At 43.7% G+C, this 24,123-nt stretch overlaps 2 protein-coding genes across 4 annotated transcripts in view; both read left to right on the top strand.

The window, feature by feature from the left end:
* The window catches only part of CFAP70 (cilia and flagella associated protein 70), a 48,365-nt gene extending 37,075 nt beyond the window's left edge, over positions 1-11,290 (top strand). For all 3 annotated transcript variants that reach the window (XM_081966081.1, XM_081966079.1, XM_081966080.1), the window contains 6 exons: positions 1,995-2,147; positions 3,148-3,309; positions 5,025-5,114; positions 7,097-7,198; positions 8,607-8,654; positions 10,199-11,290. In XM_081966081.1, coding sequence (XP_081822207.1) covers positions 1,995-2,147; positions 3,148-3,309; positions 5,025-5,114; positions 7,097-7,198; positions 8,607-8,654; positions 10,199-10,279 — 636 coding nt within the window. In that variant the 3' untranslated portion in view covers positions 10,280-11,290. The remainder of the gene's footprint in view (positions 1-1,994; positions 2,148-3,147; positions 3,310-5,024; positions 5,115-7,096; positions 7,199-8,606; positions 8,655-10,198) is intronic.
* An 879-nt stretch (positions 11,291-12,169) lies between these two features.
* The window catches only part of RHOT2 (ras homolog family member T2), a 41,746-nt gene continuing 29,792 nt past the window's right edge, over positions 12,170-24,123 (top strand). Inside the window, exons 1-2 of the mRNA XM_081966087.1 lie at positions 12,170-12,276; positions 23,253-23,311. Coding sequence (XP_081822213.1) covers positions 12,240-12,276; positions 23,253-23,311 — 96 coding nt within the window. The 5' untranslated portion in view covers positions 12,170-12,239. The remainder of the gene's footprint in view (positions 12,277-23,252; positions 23,312-24,123) is intronic.

Below are 24,123 nucleotides of genomic sequence, written 5' to 3'. Positions count from 1 at the left end.
TTCGGCCACAGAAGCAGAGTGGGCCAAGATTAAAGGTCACACGGATTTGTTTTGTGATATCTGAGGGGTGCGTTGGGTGGGTGTGATTGCGAGAGACTGACACAGTGAGCAGGAAAGTTTTTATTGCTCCTTTATTTAATGCATTGATTTCTTATTAAATTATTGAGTATTTTATTATTCGGAATTATTATTCGAGGCAGTCCTGGACATACGGCCACAGTTGATCCCAACATCTCTGTTGCTGAGGGAAACCTTTGTTAAGTGAGTTTGGGCCCCATTTGGCAACTTTTCTTGCCACATTCAACCCTAAATTGAAGATTTCTCTCCTCTCACTTACCTTTACTTCAATGTATTGCTTGTATTTATACTTACACACACACACACACACACACACACACACACACACACACACACACACACTGGCTATGTGTGTGTGTGTGTTCCAGCATAACTCTGGAACGCCTCAAGCAATTTCAACCAAACTTGGTACACAGATGACTTACTCTCTGGAAACAAATGCTGTGGGGGTAAGACCAACCCTCAAATCCCTCGGGGTGTGTGTTCTGTCAAGATACAGCCTGTTGTGCCTTAAAATGGCTTCTTCTGTACTGCCGTAAAATGGCTTCTACTGTACAGCGCAGTGGAGTTGACATGGTAACGGCTTTACAGTACTTCACAAGGGATCTCTGTCTGTCTGTCTGTCTGTCTGTCTGTTTGTCTGTCTATCTATATCTATCTATCTACTTACCTACCTACCTACCTACCTACCTACCTACCTACCTACCTACCCACTTACCTATCTATTTCAGGCACCCAGAACCTGGATATGATTTTTCAACATTTGTCGGGCCAGCAGTAATCTTTCTAAATTACGTCGCTGATTGCCATTACTTCTTGAATATCGCCCTTTTCCTTTCTCTCAGCTTCATCATAGTTATTTCCCTTTTATCTCTAAAAGCTTTTTCCCTAGCAATGAAACTGAGTAGAACCGAGAGCTTGCTGTGCAGCCAGAAAAAAGCTGCCACCGCATTGATATATTGCTCTGAATCTCTCCTCTCTCGTCTCTTCTCTGCTCTGTCGCCGGGCTCAGCAAATCACCGTCTGGACTGCAGAGAGAGCGAAGACATCCTGGGGACAGTCAGCGGATTCCCCAAGCTGTTTTATGACACTAATGGGGAAAAAAAAAAGAATACATCCAGTTTTGGTCAGCATGTTACAAAAATGATATTAAGTCCCTGGAAAAAGTGCAGAAAAGAGCAACTAAGATGATTAAAGCCTCGGAGACTAAAACCTATGAAAAAGGGTTGCAGGATTTGGATCTGGCTAGTCTAGAGAAAACAGGGCTAAGACACAGAGCTTGTAGATCAGAAAAGTCGGCAGTTCGGCGGTTCGAATCCCTAGTGCTGCCTAACTGAGTGAGCATTAAATAATAAGCATAATAAGTTTGAGTGGCCTAGAGGTAGAGCTCTCGCCTCACAATCGGGAGGCTGTGAGTTCGATCCTAGGTAAAGGGAGATATTTCTCTCTCTGGACACAATGAGAATGTATCTTCTGGTAAAAAAAAACTCCGTATTGGCGAGAGGTAAGGGCATCCGGCCATTAAACACTCAGCTCGATTCAGTCGCCCAGACTCCACCGCGCAAGGGATTATGGGGTCATTAAAAGAAGATGAATGAAGCATAATAAGTTGGCAAATTACTCAATCTTGGCACAGTTTGTGTTTTTAGCAGATTTGAAGTACTCTGCATTCGTGATGAATAAATTGCTTTATTAGTTCAAAGAACTAGAAATGTTAATCCAAGAAACTCCTAGCTGCCGAAAAAATTGCTCAGGGAGCCCTCCCTCTCCTGCTCCCATCAATAGGGCAAGAGGCAGTCCCTAGGATACTCCTAGGAGTAGGAAAACAAAGACTAAGAGCAGCAAGGGAGGACACTAGGGGGACTTCAGTGGTCGTGCAGCAACGACGCAGCCAAGGGTTGGCTCTCTCTGTCCAGTTTGTTCACAGGGCGCTGGCGCATGAGTTGATCTCCCCCCAAGGAGGCCCCAGCTGTGATTATTACTTGGTGTTGGCCCAGACGTACATGCTCAAGAAGGAATATGAGCAGTCAGAAGAGAGCTTGGAGATGGCTTTGCAGATTGATTACCTGGTACGTACCTCTCATTAGCCCTTTGGGACTCTAACTACCCAACCAGAGTAACTTGATTGATTGATTGATTAGATTTGTGTGCCGCCCTCCTCATCCAGAGGCAACTCTGGGCACTTGACAAACATTAGAAGATTTCTCTGTAATATTCAAGCTCCCAAACAGAACATATCAGCTCAGGGATGCCATATATTTATTCTTTCCTTTCATCACACTGCAACGATGGCAGTTTTTTTCTACCCTACATTCATGGTGCCCTCAGTGCCTATATTTGAATGTATGGTAGCATCACTTATAGCTTTTATGTTCACTGAGAGCTTATGCACCGAAGACGAATTCCTTGTGTGTCCAATCACACTTGGCCAAAAAAGAATCCTGTCCTGTCCTGTTCTATTCCATTCCATTCCATTTCATTCCAATATTCTATTCTATTCCTGATTCTTTATTCTATTCTGTTCTTCATTCCAATGTTCTGTTCTGTTCTACTCTACTCTACTCTATTCTCACCCACCTACACACACACACACACACACTGGTATGATATCTAGGCATAAACATAAGTGAGGCCCCCAGTGGCAAAACAGCAAAATTAAGCTAGGATGAGGAAGCCTAAACTCTTTAGTTTCACAGCCATTCTGCATAGGATGGCTAGATATGTTCCAACTCAGAGACGCAGATGGACCAGTTTTATTCTAGAGCATCTTCCCATCTAGTGGGCTACAATTCTAGAATTATCCTGCCTCTTGGATAGTATGAGCTCTCCTTTGTCAATATCCCCAAGAATCTTAATTATTTCAGAATTTTCAACTCACCATCCCCATTACCTACTTAGCTTTTCAGGGAAAAAGTATTGATTCCACCAGGATGAATATAAGGCCTCCTGCCTTGACCAGAGGGTTGGACTAGAAGATCTCCAAGGTCCCTTCCAGCGTTATCATCCTATGATCCATTGCCAGCTTCTACAGGTCATGATTAACCCTTGCTTTCTCTGCTACCTCTCTAGAATCCAGAGGTTTGGGCTCAAAAAGGCCATCTCTGCTACTTGACTGGGAATTTCAGTGAAGCAAAGTCCTGCTATGAACGCACCATCAGTTTTGTGACGGACGCGAAAGATATGCATACGGTGTACCTGCGATTGGGCTCCATCTATCTGGAAGGCAAGGAGGTGAGAAGGTAGAAATGGGACCAGCAAGAAGATCCTGGTGGATTTCCTTGCCCCATAGAACTTCGATGGGCAGAAACATTGTCTCAGTTCCCCATAAGTCCAGAGGGCCCCCATTCTGCTGTTATTGAGAAGAGCCATTAAGACCTGGTTCCAATAGAAGAGAACATTTGTAGCTCATGGTTGAACTGTAGGGTCTTGGAACTTGTTTCCTTGCTGCAGACATTTCATGACTCATCTAGGTAACATCGCTAGTCCTAGGAGAGAGTGGGATTTGTAAATGCCAACAGAAGAGACTATTTGTACCTCGGGGAGTCCTTGGTGCTCTCTGAACTTGACTGTTTTCTTGCAGACATTTCATGACCCAGCTAGGTAACATCATCAGTGCTGGAAGGGAATGGGATTTGCTCTCTGTTTATACAAAAATGGCTTTCCCTGTCAGTATTGACTGGAGCGTTCTTGGTGGCTGTTTGATTAGGCTTTTGTTTATTGAATTGGTAGTTCCTTGGTCCTTCTGCACCCAGCGGAGACCCCCCTCAATGGAAGGCAGGTTGGTAGCCATTGTTTTTTCTGCAGTTCTAATTATCCTTCGAAGTCTGTGTCTGTCTTGTTGGGTTGCAGAGCCAAAGCAGGCAGTTATGGAGGTGCAGATGACGGACTCAATAATTCCTCTATAGAACTGTATCAGCAGCTCCTCCGGCAGTTTGAGCTTCCTGAGTTTTAGAGGAATGTGATGGTTGTTGTATAGTGGGCCAAAATAGCAGATGATTCAGTGTTGGCTGTCTATCGAGTCCCTTTTGGAAGAGGGGGCGGTCTAGAAATACGAAATAAAGTAAAGTAAGTAAGTAAAGACTACACTATTGCTGGAGGGTAAATAAGAAATTGCTGCAACCAATGAGCTAACTAATTGCTAGTGCTGTTAGTACCAATACACACTGTAAATATAATGACCACTTTACTATGTTGAGAATTTGAGGTGGATTTGTTGAGTTTTGGGTTTGCTCTGAGGCTTGCTAATGTTGCTGTTGAGGTCTTGCTGTTTTGCACAATCAGGACAGTAGACTAAGAATCAATTGTTTCTCATGAAAATAATTTTACGATCATTTTAATAATCATAACAATTTGCTTAAACCAGTTCCCCCCCCCCAAAAAAACCTATTCAGATGGGTTGGGTTGGGTTGGGCTGGGTTGGGTTGGTTTATTGTCATTGCACATTGTACAACGAAATTAAATGCCGCGTTCAGTTTACAACTATAAAAATTAAAACACAAACACACATCGTTCACATGCTATATAACTGAAATTGAAAACCCGGCATTGCATTAATGTTGCACTATATACCATAGAATTCAAGAAGAAAGAAGCCAAAAAAAAAATGGTACTTCTCCCATTTGGGAGAAAATACATTCCAGCCATTGTTCAAAGCTAATTTCATGCTTAATCCTCCCGTAATGCTTCCTTTCGCTCTGAGTTTGGGATCTTGTTTTTTTCTCCTAGCCAAGGCAGGTTCTATCACACCATCCTGTATTCCATAATGATTGTCACGAGTTTCATGAGCCTTCTCTAACCGCCTGCCTGGAGCAAGCCATGTTCAAACAGCTGCTAATAACCTCTTTCCGCCTGGAGAACTACAGGTCGCTTTTGTCAACAAGCAAGGAGAAACCGTCCTAAATTGTCACAGCCTGGAGAGTAATTCTCTCTCCCTTTTCTTTTGGCAGTATGACAAAGCCAAGCACATTTACCTTTTGGCGAGTAAGAAATCACCTTCTTGTCTCACCTGGCTAGGAGTCGGAATTGCCTGCTACAGGGTAAGAGATGGAGCCCTTTTGGCCTTCCGATTTGTAGAACATCAAATACTAGATTGGAAAAGACCTTGATAGGGTCTAGCCCAACCGCCCCCCCCCCTGCTCGAGCAGGAGTCCCTATATCATTTCAGGCAAATGGTTGTCCAGTCTATTCTTAAAAACCTCCAGTGTTGGCACATTCGCAATGTCTGGAAGGCAAGTTTTTCCACTGATGGTTCTCACTGTCAGGAAATCTGCCTATCCCAGGTGCTTGGGAAGGACTCAATAGGTGAATGAAAATGCCAGATCCAGTCTAACGCCTGGCTGAATGTGTGAGTAATAATAATTGTGTAAAGGAGGAAATGAAAGAGAGCTCTCGTGAAATGACATCGCCAGAGTTTACCGCAAAGGTTTCTCTCCTCTCTCCTCAGTGAAAAACAGAAAGCTACCCAGAAGTGGATGGGTTCTTTTATTCTCAGGAAATTTCTCTTTATTTCCAGGTTGAATCTCTCCCTTATCAGTTTCCATCCATTATTCCTTGTCTGGCCTTCGGGTGCTTTGGAAAATACCTTGATCCCCTCCTTTCTTTGGCAGCCCCTCAAATATTGGAAGTCTGCTCTCCTGTCTCCCCTGGTCCTTCTCTTCCCTAGACTAGCCATGCCCAGTTCTTGCAACTGTTCATCGTATGTTTTAGCCTCCAGGCCTTTGATCAACTTAGATAGGAAGGGACCTTGCAGGTCATTTAGTCCAACCCCCCTGCCCAAGCAGGAGACCCTACACCATTTCTGACAGATGGCAGTCTCTTCTTGAAAGCCTCCAGTGATGAAACTCCCACCACTTCTGAAGACAATTTCTGTTCCATTGGTTGATTGTTCTCACGGTCAGAAAATTCCTTCTTATTTCCAGATTGAATCTCTCCATCCATTGTTCCTTGTCTGGCCTTCAGGTGCTTTGGAGAATAGCTTGACCCCCTCCTCTCTGGGGCAGCTTCTCAAATATTGGAAGACTGCTCTCATGTCTCCCCTGGTCACTAGACTAGCCATGCCCAGTTCCTGCAACCGTTCTTCATATGCTTTAGCTTCCAGTCCCCTAATCATCTTGGTTGCTCTTCATGTTGAGACTCTTTCTAGAGTTTCAACGTAGAATCTGAGCTGGAAAGGTAGATTAATATCTCTTTATTTATGCATAAGTAAAGAGAATATTGGGAAACTGCTGTCTTGTCACCCGTAGGCCTTCTCTTCGATAAGCTAGACATACCAAACCTTTAAACTGTCATGTTTATGTGGTTGTATTGTGGTCTATGGAGATTGTCCATCTATGGAGATTGTCAATCATCTAGATCATGGTTGTCTCAAAGGTGCTTTTTTTTTTTTCAAGAGACAACTGGACTTTTTGGTTTTTCTTTGAAGATGTTTCGCTTCTCACCCAAGAAGCTTCTTCAGCTCTGACAGGATGGTGGGAAGTGGGAGGATTTATATTCCTTGCAGACAGCTGGTCATTTGCATCCTTTGAGAGGGTCGTTGAGGCCACTTGGAGGTTTATCTGTGTCCTCAGGGTCCCCTGAGTGGTGCAAATGATTCCTGTAGTCTGCAGTTTTTCCCCCTCTGGAAGTCCATTCCTCCTCCCACACCATTCCAAGGGTCTTCATCCCAAATTGTATAGCTAAAAGTCTGTAGAAAATCCATGACCATGACCTGGATGATTGAGAATCTCTAGAGACGTCCGTCTCTGAAAGTTTTAAGAGGAGATTGAAGCGCCATTTGTCTGGAATAGATAGGATCTGCGGCCATGGGCAGGGGGTTGGCCTAGAAGACCTCTGAGGTCCCTCTCAAGCCTATTATTATTCTGTGTTCTCCATCTGACCCTTCCCACATTGCAGAAAGTCCAGTTGCCTTTTGGAGGGAAAAAACCACCATTGGGAGTCTCGGCTTCCAGTTTGCCACGATTTAACCTTTTTTTAGTTAGGCTGACGTTTGGTTTTTCATGAGCAAATCTTTTTCCGGTAGCTCAAAGAGATGGATGAGGCAGAAGATGCTCTCTCTGAAGCCAATGCCCTGAACAACAGCAATCCGGAAGTCTGGGCCTACCTCGCTTTGGTCTGCATGAAGGTGAGTCTCCAGAGGTCCATTTTTATCCAACAGCTAAAGAATTTGCCCTTCTCTGCGATCATAGGATTGAGAGTGATGTAAAACTATTCAACACCACTGACCATGCTGCTCCCCTACAAAAAGAGACCTTGACTGTGTGTCAGAATGGTCAAACAATTGGCAACTCCAAATCTCCACCCACAAATGCTCTGCCTTACACACTGGCAAAAAATAATAATAATCAGAACACCAGCTGGGCAGTTGCAACCTTGTAGATGATGTCACTCTGTCAAGAACCTCAGAGTACTCATCTCAAACGATCTGAGCGTAGTACACAAAATTGTCTTCTACAACGTCCTACCTGTCAGTGACTACTTCAGCTTCAACCGCAACCATACGCGAGCAAACAAGAGAGGTAAACCGCTCCAAACTCGATTGCAGAAAATACGACTTCAGCAACAGAGTGGTCAACACCTGGAATACTCTACCTGACTCCGTTGTTACATCCTCAAACCCCCAAAACTTTAACCTTAAACTATCTACTATTGACCTCCCCCCATTCCTAAGAGATCTGTAAGACCTAAGCACCCCAACGTGCCTACCGTCCAGTGGTGGGTTCTGGATCCCGTTGCAACCGGTACGGTGCAACAGGGCCGGGCGTCCACCACATGAACGCGTGCATGCGTATTTACCCCCTGTGACGCTCCGCGATGCGTCCGCGACGCTCCAGCTGCTCAGCGGAGCATCACCCAGGCGCCATATGCTCTGTGCAAGTGCACGGAAGCCCCGAAAACTTCAAATACCAGTAAGGCGCACGGGTGGGCGGGTGGGCCCTCTGGAGCACCGTACCGGAACGGTACCTGGTGTTCCTGGCAGGCACTGGTACGCCCGTACCTGGGTGGTGGGTGGCTTTCGTTTGTTGACTAGGGCTGGTTTCCAGATGTTTGGTAGGCAGGAGGTATCGTCACATTTATTCATGTTGTGGGGGTGTTTCTCCAAGATTTACAGAAAGACAGCAGCTCCGATCACACTTTAAGCCAAAAACACCAGCCTGAAGATGGCGAGTGAGACACATATATATATATTAGATTGGGGTCACAGTAAGGGCTTCTCTGCAGATGAATTCAATGCCTCTTTGGGTGGAAATGGCTTCTAAGCCCATTTGAAGTCCTTTTTGCAGGTCAAATGGAGGGATGGAAAGAAGTTCTCAGTCGAGGGAGAAATGCAGAAATGCATTTTCACGTCCTTTTTCGGGGTTGCCGTTCTTTTCCTTTCCTCTTCTCAATTTGACGAGAGACCTTCCCCTGGGGAATTGATTCCTCCCATCCCCTCTTTCCCTTTAAAAAAAAAAAACACCACGAAGCTTTTCAGGGTTTCTTTTGCCTTGTCAGAACCTCTTCAGCACAGATTGCTCTTTTCCCCCCCTTAGGGCGGAAGGCAACTGGAGGCCGAACAATCCTATAAATACGCTGTTAAGGTTGGTCACATTTTTATTCTCCCCTCGCTCAAGCTTATCAGATCTCTGGTAGGGTGCAAATCTCTGAGGCTTTTCCCAGTACTGGGAGTCCTCAACTTACAACAATTCGCTTAGTGACCGTTGGAAGTTATAACGTCATTGAAAAAAATGACTTCTGACTTTTTTTCACACAGCCGCATCTCCATGGTCTCCCTGATCAAAATTCGGGCGCTTGGCAACCAATTCGTATTTATGACAGTTGCAGCGGCCAACATTTCTGTGGTTAAGTGCGACCTTTAAGAAGTGAGCTTGGCCCCATTTTACGACCTTCCTTGCCACAGTTGTGAAGCGAATCGTTGCAGTCGATAAGTTGGTAAACCTGGTTGTTGAGTGAATCTGCCTTCCCCGTGGACCTGGCTTGCCGGGAGGTCGCTAAAGGGGATTCACCTGGCCCCGAAAACACTGCAACCGTCATAAATGTGATCCAGTCACTAAGCATCTGAATTTTGATCACGTGATCATTGAAGATGCTACAAAGGTCGTAACTCTAAAAAACGGTCATAAGTCACTTTTTTCAGTGCTGTTGCAATGTTGAACGTTCACTTTTGTACACAATTTTTTGTTGTTGTCTTTGTTGTTGTTGGATATATTGTTGATAACACTATATCTCTATATATCTATATATATCATGTCATATCTATCTATCTATCTATCTATCATCTATCTATCTATCTATCTATCTATCTATCTATCTATCTATCTATATATATATATATATATATATATATATGCATCTGTACATCTGTACATCTATCTATCTATCTATCTATCTATCTATCCATCCATCCATCCATCCATCCATCTATGCATCTATCTATGTATGTATCTATCTATGCATCTATCTATATCTATGCATTTATGCATCTATCTATGTATGTATCTAGGAATCTGTGCATCCAGCTATCTAGCTATCTCCATCCATCCATCTATACACACTACTGTTGCCCGGGTATTTATTTATAGGGGGAAAATGTCCGGACCAAACGTAATTTTTAATGTTGGATTTCACCCCTTACCAGAGGGAGCCTCCTTGTGGAGTACTGTGAAGCCGTTACCATGGCAACTCCACTGTGCTGTACAGTAGAAGCCATTTAAGGCACAACAGGCTGTATCTTAACAGAACACACCCCCTGAGGGATTTTAGGGGTGGTCTTACCCCCACAGTCCTTTTCTCCAGAGATTAAATCATCTGTGCACCAAGTTTGGTTGAAATTGCTTGAGGAGTTCCAGAGTTATGCTGGAACACTCTCTCTCTCTCTCCCCCCCCCCCCTCTCCCTCTCTCTCTCTCTCTCTCTCTCTCTCTCTCTCTTAGCTGGCTATCACACACATACTGTGTGTGTGCGTATATATGTTTGTCTATCGTCTAGCTATTTATGTATTCATACATACATACTAACAAGGAGGCATTTTTCATTTGTCTCATATTGAAGTAGGATTATGGCCCTTTCCTTCTTTGAGTATATTTGACAGATGTTTAAGTTAGCCGTTTTCCCTTCTGTTGCAGCTGGAGTTGGACAACCCTGATCTCCTGCAGGAGGTCAAACAAGTCCAGCTCGAAGTTGGCTTTGGGGACCCCTCCTTCTGATCGCCTCTTCCGCTGCTGCCTTCTAAGCAGGGACTGACATCTACAGCTTTAGATAGCAGGGAGGTAGGGCCAGGTTGCCAGAGATTTGCCAACCATCAGCACAGAGGCGTACTGCCACATCTGGAAAGAACAATCACCCGTTGTTTCCAAAGCTTCGGTGAAAAGTTTACAGAGGGCGTCTTGAATGGCAGTTCATGAGCTCCTGGAATTTAGAAGATGCACATTGCAGAGATTCCATTTGTCCTGTGGAATATCCAACCCTGAAATTAAAGTCAGCCTTAAGGCATCTACAAGGCATGACTTACGTCCAGAGGTTAAAATGCTGGAGAAAGTATTTTCGGATTCCTGAAATGGAAAGAATAACTCTAGCACAGTGTTTTCTCAAGCGTGGCAACTTTGAAGAGGCGTGGACTTCAAACTCCCAGAATTGCCCAGCCAGCTATCTTATGCCGCCTGGGGAATTCTGGGAGTTGAAGTCCACACCTCTTAAAAATTGCCAAGCTTGAGAAAACACTGCTATAACACATCACAATGATTAGAAGACCATTGTTGGCGATGTTTGGAGAAGAACAGGAAGAAGAATTGAGGAGAGGTTTGGTGAACTGCCTCATTTCTAGATATTTCTAGGTCTCCTTTAGTGCAAGTGGATATTACAACCCAAAGCAGGAGCAAGAGTAATTAATAGATTGGGATTTATACAGCATTTGGTTACCTGGGCTTCCCGAAATTATATCCATCAAAGGGAGTTCTTAAAAAAGTTTTGATTCAGTCAGTTCATCCAGGTAGCTCTCTGGAGATGATTCCCTCCATCAATTTTGATCTAGTGATCTCTTTTTGATCTAACAGCTTTGTACATTATGGATCCGCGTTTATTTTATTCACGAATTGGGCTTTGTTTTGTTTTTGTCTGCTCCCTGTAATTGCTCGGCAGCAAAGAATTTTGAAAGAAGAATCTAAAATACAATACACAAGGATTCAAAAACAGCAGTTTGGGGGAGATATAATAAAATACTTTGGAACTGTTTATTCCTGGTGTCTTTTGGTGCCTTTCTTTCAGGGTTGAGTTCTGGCAGTCACTACAGACGGTTAGCTCGTGGGTGCGCCATGCGTGCACAGTGCAATAAAAATTGTTCTGCCCTTGCGCAGAAGCAATAAACAAGATGGCGGCGCCTTTGGTGCCACCCGGAGAACTGGTTCGGGAGCATGGCAGGCCTGGGTACGCTGCCTGTTCCAGTGAGGACAATCAACCACTGGAACAGCTTGCCTCCAGAAGTTGTGGGTGCTCCATCCCTGAAGGTTTTTAAGAAGAGACTGGACAGCTACTTGTCTGAGATGATATAGGTTCTCCTGCTTGAGCAGGGGGCTGGACTAAAAGACCTCCAAGGACCCTTCCAGCTCTATTCTGATTGATTAGTCAGTGGGTAGGTCACCTCCAGAGATTGTGCATGCTCCATCACTGGTGTTTTTTTTAAAGAAGATATTGGACAACCACTGGGTCTAGAATGGCATAGAATCTCCTGCTTGAGCAGGGGGCTAGACTAGAAGACCTCCAAGGTCCCATTCCACCTCTATTCTGATTGATTGATTAGTCAGTAGATGAGTCACCTCCAGAAGTTGTGCATACTCCATCACTGGTGGGTTTTTTTTTAGAAGAGATTGGACAGCCACTTGTCTGGAATAGTAAAATCTCCCACTTTAGCAGGGGGCTAGACTAGAAGACCTCCAAGGTCCCTTCCAGCGCGATTCAGATTCAACCCACAACCCGTGTCGTTTCGCTAAGCTAAAAAAAAAAAAAAAAAAGGCTGCCGTTTGAGCCTCCGGCCGCAGAGGGCGCGCTAATCAATACGCGGCGCCGTTTGGGAAGCCGGAAGCGGAAGCCAGAGGGCGGCAGCGCCGAGAAGGGTGGGAAGCGCCGGGGCGAGCGGTGATCGCTGCAGCCTCCCCGCCCGAAGCCGCGGGCATGAGGCGAGACGTGCGCATCCTCCTGCTGGGGGAAGGTAAGGGCGGGGAAGGGGGCGGCCTGCCCGAATCGGGGAGGCGGGAAGTGCCGCCGCGTGAGCGCTCCGGTTCTCGGGGGTGGGGTGGGGGGCGCGAGCCTTGTAGCAGGCTGGTGGAAAGGGGGCGGGGCCAGGAGGTCTGTGGGCGGGGCTCAGGAGTTGTGGGCGTGGCCAGGAGGCCTGTGAATGACCTTGGAGGAGAGTCAGGCGTGGAATCGGGACACGTGCGGATGGGGAGTGGCAGAGGTGCATCCCAGAGAGGGAGGGGCAGCCCTTGCTTGCTTTGGCTGTCCTCCAACTTGGCTTGACTGTGCATGGGGCTGCCCTTGGAGACTACCTGGAACTTTCAACCGGTCTATCAATGCCAGAGGGGCAAGCAGGATCTGGCTTCGCCACAGTATGCCCAGGGACCACCTCTGCTTTGCCAGCTGCATTGATTGCCATCTTGCTTTTGTTATCCTCCACCATGGCTTGACTACAGCAATGCTCTGTGCATGGGGCTGCCCTTGGAAACTACCTAGAACCTTCAGCTGGTCTATAAAGGCAGGAGGGGCAAGCAGGATTGGGCATGCCTCAGTGTGCCCAGGTATCACCTCTGCTTTGCCAGCTGCACTGGTTGGGCATACCCCAGTTTGCCCACATCCTGCCACATCATCCCACAGCTTAGGGGGTGAGGAGGCTGTTTTGCTTCCAGGTGCAACTTCAGGTGCCAGTCGCCACCTGTAAAGCCAGGTAGAACCGCCTTGTCTCCCTTTAGCATCCTCCCTGCTGATTCAATGCTGCAGGATTGGCGCCCTCTGGGTACGTTTGATTAAATAATGCCATGCATTGGGGTTCTGGATGGCTGGGTGTTTCAGTATAGCAAACTTCTGCTATAAATATAGGATCGGCTTAGTGAGCGCGCCATCAGTGGAGGTTCTTAAGAAAAGATTGGACAGTCACTTATCTGTAATAGTACAGGTTCTCCTGCTTGAGCAGGGGGATGGTCTAGAAGACCTCTTATGGTCCCTTCCAACTTCTATTCCATTCTCTATTCTATTCTAGTTTCTATTCTATTCTCTATTCTATTCTAGTTTCTATTTTATTTTATTCTATTTATTCTCTAATTCTATTCTATTCTATTTCTTACTCTATTCTATTCTCTAATTCTATTCTATTTCCTACTCTATTCTATTTTCTATTCTATTCCTGAATACAGGCAGTCCTAGATTTACAGGTTCCTTTAGCGACCATTCAAAGTCATAACGGCACTGAAAAAAGTGACTTACAGCCATTGTTTACATCCGCATCCCCATGGTCACGTGATTTGCTTTGGGATGCTTGATGACTGACTCACGTTTATGACAATTGCAGTGTCCCGGAGTCACGTGGTCCCCTTTTGGGACCTTCTGATAAGCAAAGTCAACAGGGAAGCCAGACTCCCTTAACAACTGTGTTACTGATTTAACAACTGTAGTGATTTATTTAACAAAAGCGGCAAGTTGCCCCTCTCCATCCCTCAAGATCCAGAGGGCTGCCCCACTGTTGTTGCTCAAAAGAGACATAAAGTCCTGCTCCTTCACCCAGGTATTTGGCAAGGGAGACAGTCCCTTGCTCTATCACATTTGCCATCTTACGGTGTATCACAGAAGTGAGTACATCCCCTCACATTTTGTAAATATTGAAGTGTATCTTTTCATGTAACAACACTGAAGAAATGACACTTGGCTACAATGTAAAGTAGTGAGTATGTTGTTGTTAGTTGTGAAGTTGTGTCCGACCCATCCCAACCCCATGGACAATGTTTCTCCAGGCCTTCCTGTCCACTACCATCCTTTGGAGTCCATTTAATCTCACACCTACTACTTCAGTGACTCCATCCAGCTACCTCATTCTCTGTCGTCCTCTTCTTCTTTTGCCCTCAGTCTCTCTCAGCATGAAGCTCTTCTCCAGGGAGTCCTTCCTTCTCATTAGGTGGCCAAAGTACGTGAGTTTCCTCTTCAGGATCTGGCCTTCTAAAGAGCAGTCAGGGTTCATCTCCTCTAGGACTGATCGGTTGGATGGTCTTGCAGTCCAAGGGACTCACAGAAGTCTTCTCCAGCACCAGAGTTCAAAGGCCTCCATTCTTTGGCGTTCAGCCTTTCTTATGGTCCAATACAGTTTGTATAACGGTGCAAATGTGCTGTCCCCTCAAAATAACGCAACACACAACCATTAATGTCTAAACTGTCTGCCTTTATCTTTTTAACCTGTTGATTGTTACTATGTTTTTTAATGGTTGTGAGCTGTCCAGAGTTGTTGGATGTCAAGCAGACATATGCATTTGACATATGATTGTGGTTCATCGCATAGTTAGCCAGATGTTCGGAGTGGAATTGACATTTTTATTCTCCTACCCCACCCCGGTTGAGTCCTTTCCAAGGACCTGGGTTAAGACAGGTGTTGTTTGAAGGCATTAAAGGTATTGTCATGGGATGTAAGCTGTTCCAAGTCAAGCCAACCTTCTGCAATTGACTGATTGGGATTTTGTCAATGTTGATGGTGTTCAATTGATGCTCCAGATGTTTTGGGATTGCACCCAAAGTGCCTAATCACTATTGGTCCTTTCTTTGGCCAAGGTCATTCTACTTCTATGTGGAGATCCTTGTATTTTATGTTTCACTTCTTTCTCTTTTATTCTGTCTGTCTATTATCGATTTCTCTACCATTATATTTATTTATCATCTATATCATCTATCATCTCTATCATTTATCATCTTTCCTTCTCTCTCTCTCTCTCTCTCTCTCTTTCTCTCTCTCTCTCTCTCTCCTATTTATCTACCTACCTACCTATCTGATTAATATATTTTGCCTTTTGCAAAACCATATCCAGTAACATTCAATGTTATCTTAAATTATTTTCCGTATGTTCTTCTCCTTTTCTCCAGGATTCTGATTATGAGATGTACTGTAATGTCCACTATCCAGACTTTTTAGTCTTTCTTATTAACAGTTGTTAAGCCTGGGGGTTTCAATTCTTTAGCACGTTTAATTTCTTCATTTTATATGCTTTTAACTGACATAATCTAAAAGTTGTCCTAGATTGCAGCAGTTTTGTATTTATTTTGTAATTAAATAAATAAACAATCGAGAGACCTGATCCTAAAATACCCTGACATCTTTGCTGCAGCAGTCCAACCCGATTATAATTTATAGACTGACTGAAGGACGTGGGGAGAGGATATCTGGCAAAATTGTTCTAAAAGGCTCTTCGCAAAATAATACGAAAAGCAGGATCTTTCATCTGATACTATGGTCTCTGGCTTGCGATGCTGATATATATGTCTATTTTCAGGTTGCTGCAACTCTTTGGCACTAGTATTGAATTTTTATTTCATATTTAATCTTTGCTAAACGCTTACATTGTTTCTTAGTTCACTTATGTCAGAATCCATTTATAATCAGAATCCTGGAGAAAAGGTAGAACAACTTATAGAAAATAGATAACATAGAATGCTACTGGATGTGATTTTGCAAGAGACAAAATATATTAATGAGAGAGATATGATAGATAGATAGATAGATAGATAGATAGATAGATAGATAGATAGATAGATAGATAGATGATAGATAGATGATAGATAGATAGATAGATAGATAGATAGATAGATAGATTAGATAGATGATAGATAGATGATAGATAGATAGATAGATAGATAGATAGATGATAGATAGATAGATAGATAGATAGATAGATAGATAGATAGATAGATAGATGATAGATAGATGATAGATAGATGATGGATGGATGGATACTGTAGATAGATAGATAGATAGATGATAGATGGATGGATGGATGGATGGATGGATAGATGATAGATAGATAGATAGATAGATAGATAGATAGATGATAGATAGATAGATAGATAGATAGATGATACATACATACGTAGAGATAAATACATAGATAGATACATAGATGCAGGGGTACATAGGTACATATAGACAGTAGCTAGCTAGCTAGATACATAGATAGATACATGGATAGATAGATACATAAAGAATGGTTGCAGTAATTAGTGAAAAGAAGAAGGGGTGTCATTAAAACAGTCTTCCAACATTTGAGGGGCTGCCCCAAAGAAGAGGGAGTCAAGCTATTCTCCAAAGCACCTGTGGGCAGGACAAGAAGCAACTGATGGAAACTAATCAAGGAGAGAAACAACTTAGAACTAGGGAGAAATTTGCTAAAAGTCAGAACAAATAATCAGTGGAACAACTTGCCTCCAGAAGTTGGGAGTGCTCCAACACTGGAGTTTTTTTTTAAAGAAAAAGATAACCATTTGTCTGAAGTGGTGTAGGGTCTCCTGCTTGAGCAGGTGGTTGGACTAGAAGACCTCCAAGGTCCCTTCCATTTCTCTTATTCTGAAAATCAGAATAAATGAGCAATCAGGAACAAAATGAGGGAGAAGAGCAACTTTTTGTATTATAGCAGCTAAGAGGGTGATGGGTCTCTGATGAGGAGGTTCAGGTCTCACATCTCGAGACCATCTCAGTTGCAATGCGGAGATCATCTTAGTTCCCTTGCTACTTTCCAGGGTCACCTGAGGTAGAGGTGGTTTATGGAGGACCGTTTGCACAAAGAGTAAATGGTGACCTGAAATTGTTCCCTCTGGGCTTGCTACCTTGTGGGTAATGATAGGAAAATAGGTTGGAAAATCTGCTGCAGCTGTAAAAAAAAATATCTATCTGTATATCATGTCTAAGTCATCTTTGGATGAAGGAGGGAATACGAATTATCCTCCACTTACGACCAGTGATTGGGACCAGGATTTCTTGTCGTAAGTCATTGCAGGGAGAAGCCAAGCTGGATTCAGTTTTGCCGCCGTGTTTCCTAAAATTCATTTTTTTTTCATTCGGCCGTATTCATTTTTCTTTAAGCAAATCATACGGCTTGTTTGGTAAATATAGCTGCAGATGGCGACTGTGTGATTTCGGGATGCTGCAACTGGTGGTCAATGCGAGCCAGCGCTCAAATTGTGATTGGGTGATTGTGAGGGTCTGTGGTGCGATGATTGCTAAGACAGGTTGTAAATCAGTTTCTCTAAGGTCATTGTAACTTTGAGCTTCTCATTGAACAAAGGGTTGTTGGCCGGGGGGGTCTAGGAAATTTGGGGAGTCGAAGGGCACAACCTTAGCGTTGCCAAAGCTTGAGACACCCCGATATAGAGTCCATGGAGGCGCAGTGGCGCAATGGTTAGAGTACAGTACTGCAGGTGATTTCTGCTGCCTGCCAGCTGCCTGCAATTTGGGAGTTCAAATCTCACCAGGCTCAAGGTGGACTCAGCCTTTCATCCTTCCGAGATTGATAAAATTAGACCCAGATTGTTGAGGGGCAAGAGGCTGGCTCTGTAAACTGCTTAGAGAGGGCTGCAAAAGCACTGTGAAGCAGTATATAAGTCTTAAGTGCTACTGCTATTGTTATAGTTGATTGGATGTTGCAATAGGAGCCCTGGTAGCGCAGTGGTTAGAATATGGTATTGCAGGCTGACTCTGCTCACAGTCTGGAGTTCAATCCTGACTGGCTAAAGATTGACTCAGCCTTCCATCCTTCCGAGGTGGGTAAAATGAGGAGCCAGATTGTTGGGGGCAACAGGCTGACTCTGTAAACCGCTTAGAGAGAGCTGTAAAAGCACTGTGAAGTGGTATATAAGGCTATTGCTCTTCCTTCCCCCCCTTCCTTCCTTCCTCCCTTTCTTCCTTCCACAGTGCACAGTGGTTAGAATGCAGCATTTCAGGCTAACTGCTTACTGCCAGGAGTTCGATCCTGACCAGCTCAAGATTGACTCAGCCTTCCATCCTTCCAAGGTGGATAAAATAAGGAGCCAGATTGTTGGGTGCAATAGGCTGACTCTGTAAACCACTTAGAGAGGGCTGTAAAGCACTGTGAAGCGGTATATAAGTCTAAGGGCTATTGCTCTTCCTTTTCCCCTTCCCTCCCTACTTCCTTCCCTTCCTTCCTTCCACGGTGCACAGTGGTTAGTATGCAGCATTTGAGGCTAACTGTTCCCTACCAGGAGTTCGATCCTGACCGGCTCAATGTTGACTCAGCCTTCTATCCTTCCAAGGTCAGTAAAATGAGGACCCAGATGGTTGGGGTCAAGAGGCTGACTCTGTAAACCGCTTAGAGAGGGCTGTAAAAACACTGTGAAGCTAGCACTATCTATCTACTTCTCTTATCTATCGTATTGATCTATCGTTGTCTGTCTGTATATAAGTCTAAGTGCTATATGACAATTCGCCTTGGCCAACTCATCATGGCCAACGTGCTTCAAGAGAATTCACTGCAAGACAAGAGTTACACTGATATCAAAGAAATGGTGGGATGGAATCATTAAAGAAAGGATGCAAAAGGAGGGACAGAACAAAATATGAATGGCAAAAATTAAAACATTTTTAAATTTTATTTTAAATAATGAAAAAGAAATTGTTACATTGTCCCGTGGTGAGTTGGCCATGCTGAGTTGGCCACAATACGTTGGCCATCGCAAGTTGTCCCATTCCCCCTGATGAAGGCATATATAATGTTTGTCTTTTGGGTAGAAAGGCCCAATTAAAAACTCAGTGAACCCGGTAGGCTCATGAAATCACTGCCTCTCACTTCCACCCAATTTATTTCTCGGGCTGTTCGTGGGTTTTAAAATAATAATGTGGAGGAGAGGAACCTCTTGAGCAAAGACAGAATGTCCGTGCAAAGAAACGGTTCTGCAGACATGGAGCTGCAGACGGGAACTCAGTGTCCGGAACAGAAATCCTAACCTTTCAGGAAGGAAAAGGATTAAAAGTCTGGTATCTAGGTTTGAAATCAGGGTGGGACTGAATGAGTTGTTTGCAAGCCAGAGAGGTAAAACATTTCCTGCTTTTCTTTTCTTGTGGAGAGAGAGGAGAGAGATGGAAGGGGGAAGAGAGAGATGGAAGGAGAGAGAGGGGAGGCAGAGATGGAAAAAGAGATGAAAGGGGAAAGAGAGAGATGGAAGGAGAGAAATGGATGGGAGGAGAGAGATGGAAAGAAGGACGGAAAGGGAGTTGGAAGGAAAGAGAGAGGGAGGAGAGAGTTGGAAGGAGAGGGAGGGAGGGAGATGGGGGAGGAGAGGAGATGGAAAGAGAGAGAGAGGGAGAAAAGAGATACAAAGAGAGAGTTGGAAGCAGAGAGAGATGGAAGGAGAGAGGGAGGTGGAGAGAGGGAGGAGAGGAGAAAGATTAAAGGAGAGAGAGATGGAAGAGAGAGAGATGGAAGGAGAGAGAGAGAAGGAGGAGAGGAGAGAGATGGAAAGAGAGAGTTGGAAGGAGAGAGTGGGGAAAGAGGGGGAAGGAGAGGAGAAAGAGCTGGAAAGAGAGAGAGAGATAGAATGAAAGAAAGAGAGATATGCAAAGAGAGAGTTGGAAGGAGAGAGAGAGATTCTGTTTTTCCTTTTATTTCTTCCAATAAAGCCATTCCCTCTGGGAGTTTTATAATAAGGCTTACTTCATAGTACATCAGGGTACCATTGTTAACCTAGTTGCAACTCATTTTAAGCAGCCTTTTCTATCTTTTTAAATTAATAGGATCAAACCTGAAGTAATGCTGCAGAGCCCCAGTTGACCTGAATCTGCAAAAAATCTGCAAAAAAACCAGCTTGCAGTCTTCATGTTAAAGCCAATCAATCGGATATTTGTTCAAAATATGGAAGTGGTGTCTCAGATACGAAACTGAGCTATAAGTCTCTTTTTGGGGGACAATGTCCCGAAACCTGTCCATAAATAAAAGCTGAAAGCTTTTCCCCAAGGCTTGCTGATGCTCCAAGGTTGCCACTTTTTGTTTTTAATGGCTGACTTGATGGAGCTTCTCTCGGGAAGGTGACCGCTCTAACCACGGAGATGCCTCCCGTGAGGAACACTGTCAGCGTTCCAAATATCATCCAGAATTAAATCAGAGTTCAAGGCATAGCTTTCATCAAAGTTCCAATTTAATAAGAGAGACATGTTGGCACAAACTGTGGAATACCCGAATCTGAAAGCTTCCTGAAAGCTTTTGTACCAACATGTCTCTCTTATTAAATTGGAACTTTGATGAAAGCTATGCCTTGAACTCTGATTTAATTCTGGATGATATTTGGAATGCTGACATTAACCCGAATCTGAAAGCTTCCTGGGTTTTCCACCCAGTTGAAAGTTCAAGACCTTGCCCCCACACCCACAAGTCCATCACATGGTCCAATCTTCCTCTGCCACGCTGGCATCTCCACCCATCCACTTCCGGGCAGGTGCAGAGGTGCAGAGACAAAGAATGACCTTGGGCTTCTAGAAAGGAATGTTTTATTTTGACAACAACACATTCTACAATTCTACGCTTTCCTATTCCCCCTCCCAATTACCCCACTAATGAAACTGTCACGGCCCTAGAAGCTTCAAACTCTAGCTCTGATCATTACTGGCAATTCATTAATTGCCTTTTGGCTGGAGCATGATAGAGTAGAGTAGAGTAGAGTAGAGTAGAGTAGAGTAGAGTAGGAAATGGAATGGAATGGAATAGAATAGAATAGAATAGAATAGAATAGAAAATATAGAATAGAATAGAATAAAAATGGAATGGAATAGAACAGAGAATCAGGAATAGAATAGAGTAGGAATAGGAAATGGAATAGAATAGAATAAAAAATATAGAATAGAATAAAAAATATGGAATGGAATAGAATAGAGAATCAGGAGTAGAGTAGGAACAGGAACAGAATAGAATAGAATAGAGAATCAGGAATAGAATAGAGTGGGAATAGGAATAGGAAATGGAATAGAATAGAATAAAAAATATGGAATAGAATAGAATAGAATAGAATAGAATAGAATAGAATAGAATAGAGAATCAGGAGTAGAGTAGGAATAGGAAATGGAATAGAATAGAATAAAAAATATAGAATAGAATATAATAAAAAATATGGAATGGAATAGAATAGAGAATCAGGAATAGAGTAGAGTAGGAACAGGAACAGAATAGAATAGAATAGAGAATCAGGAATAGAATAGAGTGGGAATAGGAATAGGAAATGGAATAGAATAGAGAATCAGGAATAGAGTAGAGTAGGAATAGGAAATGGAATAGAATAGAACAAAAGAAATGGAATAGAATAGAATAGGAATCAGGAATAGGGTAGAGTAGGAATAGGAATAGGAAATGGAATAGAATAGAATTCTTTATTGGCCAAGTATGATTGGACACATAAGGAATTTATCTTTGGTGCATAAGCTCTCAGTGTACATAAGGAGAATAAAAATACATTCATCAAGAATAAAGTTACAACACAAATCGTCCCGAATCATAAGGTGCAGCACTTAATGATAGTCATAGGGTACAAATAAGCAATCTAATTATACTAGGAAACAATCGATCGTAAGGATACAAGGAGCAAAGTTACAGTCCTGCAGTCATAAGTGGGAGGAGATGGGTGATAGGAACGATGAGAAGACTAATAGTAATGCAGACTCAATAAATAGTTTGATGGTGGTGAGGCAATTAGTGATTTAGCAGAGTGATGGCATTTGGGGGGGGGGACTGTTGGTGTGCAGTGCCCTATAGCGTCGTTTTGATGAGTTGTGAGTTTTGAGACATCTGGAGAAGATCAGGTTGCATATTTCTATCTTAAGATAGTTGGGGTATTTTTGCTGGAGAGAGGTGTCCCCCCAAAATAATCCAGCAAGACAAGTATGAGACTTGGGTTTTATCTGGATAATTCAGGACATGTTCTTATTCAGTCTCTAAGTCATGTCCAACTCTTCATGGTCCGGTGGACCACAGCAGGTCAGGCCCCATGTGCTCCACTGTCCCTCAGAGTTTGCCCAAACTCATGTTCGTTGCATCAATGGCCCCATTTAACCATCTCATGAGGAGAAATTTCCTGTCAATTAAAACAATTAATCAGTGGAACAGAAGTTGCCTCCAGAAGTTGTGAATGCCCCAACACTGGAAGTCTTTAAGAAGATGTTGGATAGCCGTTTGTCTGAAACGGTATAGGGTTTCCTGCCTATGCAGGGGGTTGGACTAGAAGACCTCCAAGGTCCCTTCCAACTCTGCTATTGTATGGTAATCATCCTCTACCATCTATCTTTCTCCTTCCATCCTTCCCAGCATCAGGGTCCTTTCCAGTGAGTCCCGTCTTCTCTTTTGGTGACCAAAATATTTGAGCTTCAACTCACTTCTGGACATAGCGCAAGGTTAAACTACTAAACAATGCTAACTTCTGGCTTGGAAACCTTTGGTGGGTGTTCTGGCAATGGAGAAGAGCAAACTGGGGTATTGCAAATTGACTCACACAATCCTTTTGCCATGGTTCACAATATCTTGGGTTTGTGAGAAGTGATGCAAAACTGTACATTGTAGCCATAAGCAAACTGTTGTGGACCGCCAGTGGAGCTGACAGCAGAGTCAGACAGTGAGGAGGTTGGGGAGGAGCATGGGCCAGTCCTGGAGTCTGGGGAAGGCTCTGATGAGGGCTCTGTGTTGGAGGCAGAGCAGGGGCCAGGGCCGTATGCCAGTTATCAGCTGCCTTCAGAGTCAGACATCAGTGAGGCAGAGGAACAGCTGGAGCCTGTTCCCAGTGTGAGCATGCGCAGAGTGGCCAGAGGAAGGGAACAGCTAAAGAACGGGGGTTGACTTGGGAGTAAGGCCACAGGTGGACGATGAATGGCCTCTCCCAGAGGAAATAAAACAGGAGCAAAAAGGGGAGTGGAGTTTGCAGGAGACAATTAGTTCACTTCATTGGTTCGTGACTCTCCGAGGCTCCTTGCCAAGTTTTGCAGATATCAGCCCGGCAGCTCTCCAAGCCAGATAAGGTCTGTGACACTAAATCCTCCCTTGAAAGACTTTGCTGGAGGTGAATAAGCAGAATTAACAGTCAATTAATAAAAGGGGTTTTTGTCAGGACCAGGAGTTTGCTGAATGGTCATAAGACAAGGATTGCCTGTAACTATATTGCTTCTCTCCCTTATAGCCCAAGTGGGAAAAACATCCTTAATCATGGCTCTAGTGGGTGAGGAATTCCCTGAAGAGGTGAGTATAGGTTGCTATTATTCTTTTATTCTGCCTTATTCTTATTATCTTACTAGCTGATAACCTGGCATTGCCCGGGTTTTTATTCATAGAGGGGAAATGTCCGGAACAAACATAATTTCTAATGTTGGATTTTTTTCCCACACCAGAGGGAACCTCCTTGTGGAGTACTTTGAAGCCATTACCACGGCAACTCCACTATGCTGTACAGCAGAAGCCATTTTACGGCAGTACAGTAGAAGCCATTTTAAGGCACAACAGGCTGTATCTTAACAGAACATACACCCTGAGAGGTGTCTTACTCCCACAGTAATTTTTTTCCAGAGAGTAAGTCATCTGTGTACCAGGTTTGGTTGAAATTGCTCGAGATCTTCCAAAATTATGCTAGAACACACACATACAAACACATCCATTTTTATAGAGAGAGATTCTTATAGCATTAAAACTTTCCCATAGAAATTTATAAGCAGGACAAAGAGTGTAAATAAAAGTACACTACGACTTGTAAAAAAGTTAAAGCATTTTGGATAAAAATATGGTGGGTTATTCAAAATATTTTGAAAAAGAGGATAAAGTTCACACCCCAGTTGTTTTTGTTAGGCATAGTTTCAGACTCTACTGTTATAGAGACTAATTTGATCTTGAACCTAACGACGGCAGCAAGATTGTTGGTGGCGCAACATTGGAAGAAGGAAGAGTTGCCCGCTATCCAAGAATGGACGTTAAAAGTAGTAAACTTAGCAGAGATGGCCAAAAGCTCAGCGTATCTGAAGGACCACTCAGATGAGAAGTACAAGCTGGACTGGAGAAGA

The sequence above is a fragment of the Natrix helvetica genome (genome assembly GCF_964273705.1).
Source record: "Natrix helvetica genome assembly, chromosome: 13".
NCBI classification, from domain to species: domain Eukaryota; kingdom Metazoa; phylum Chordata; class Lepidosauria; order Squamata; family Natricidae; genus Natrix; species Natrix helvetica.
The sequence above is the reverse complement of the archived record's forward strand: the minus strand, read 5'-3'. Positions and strand labels throughout refer to the sequence as shown.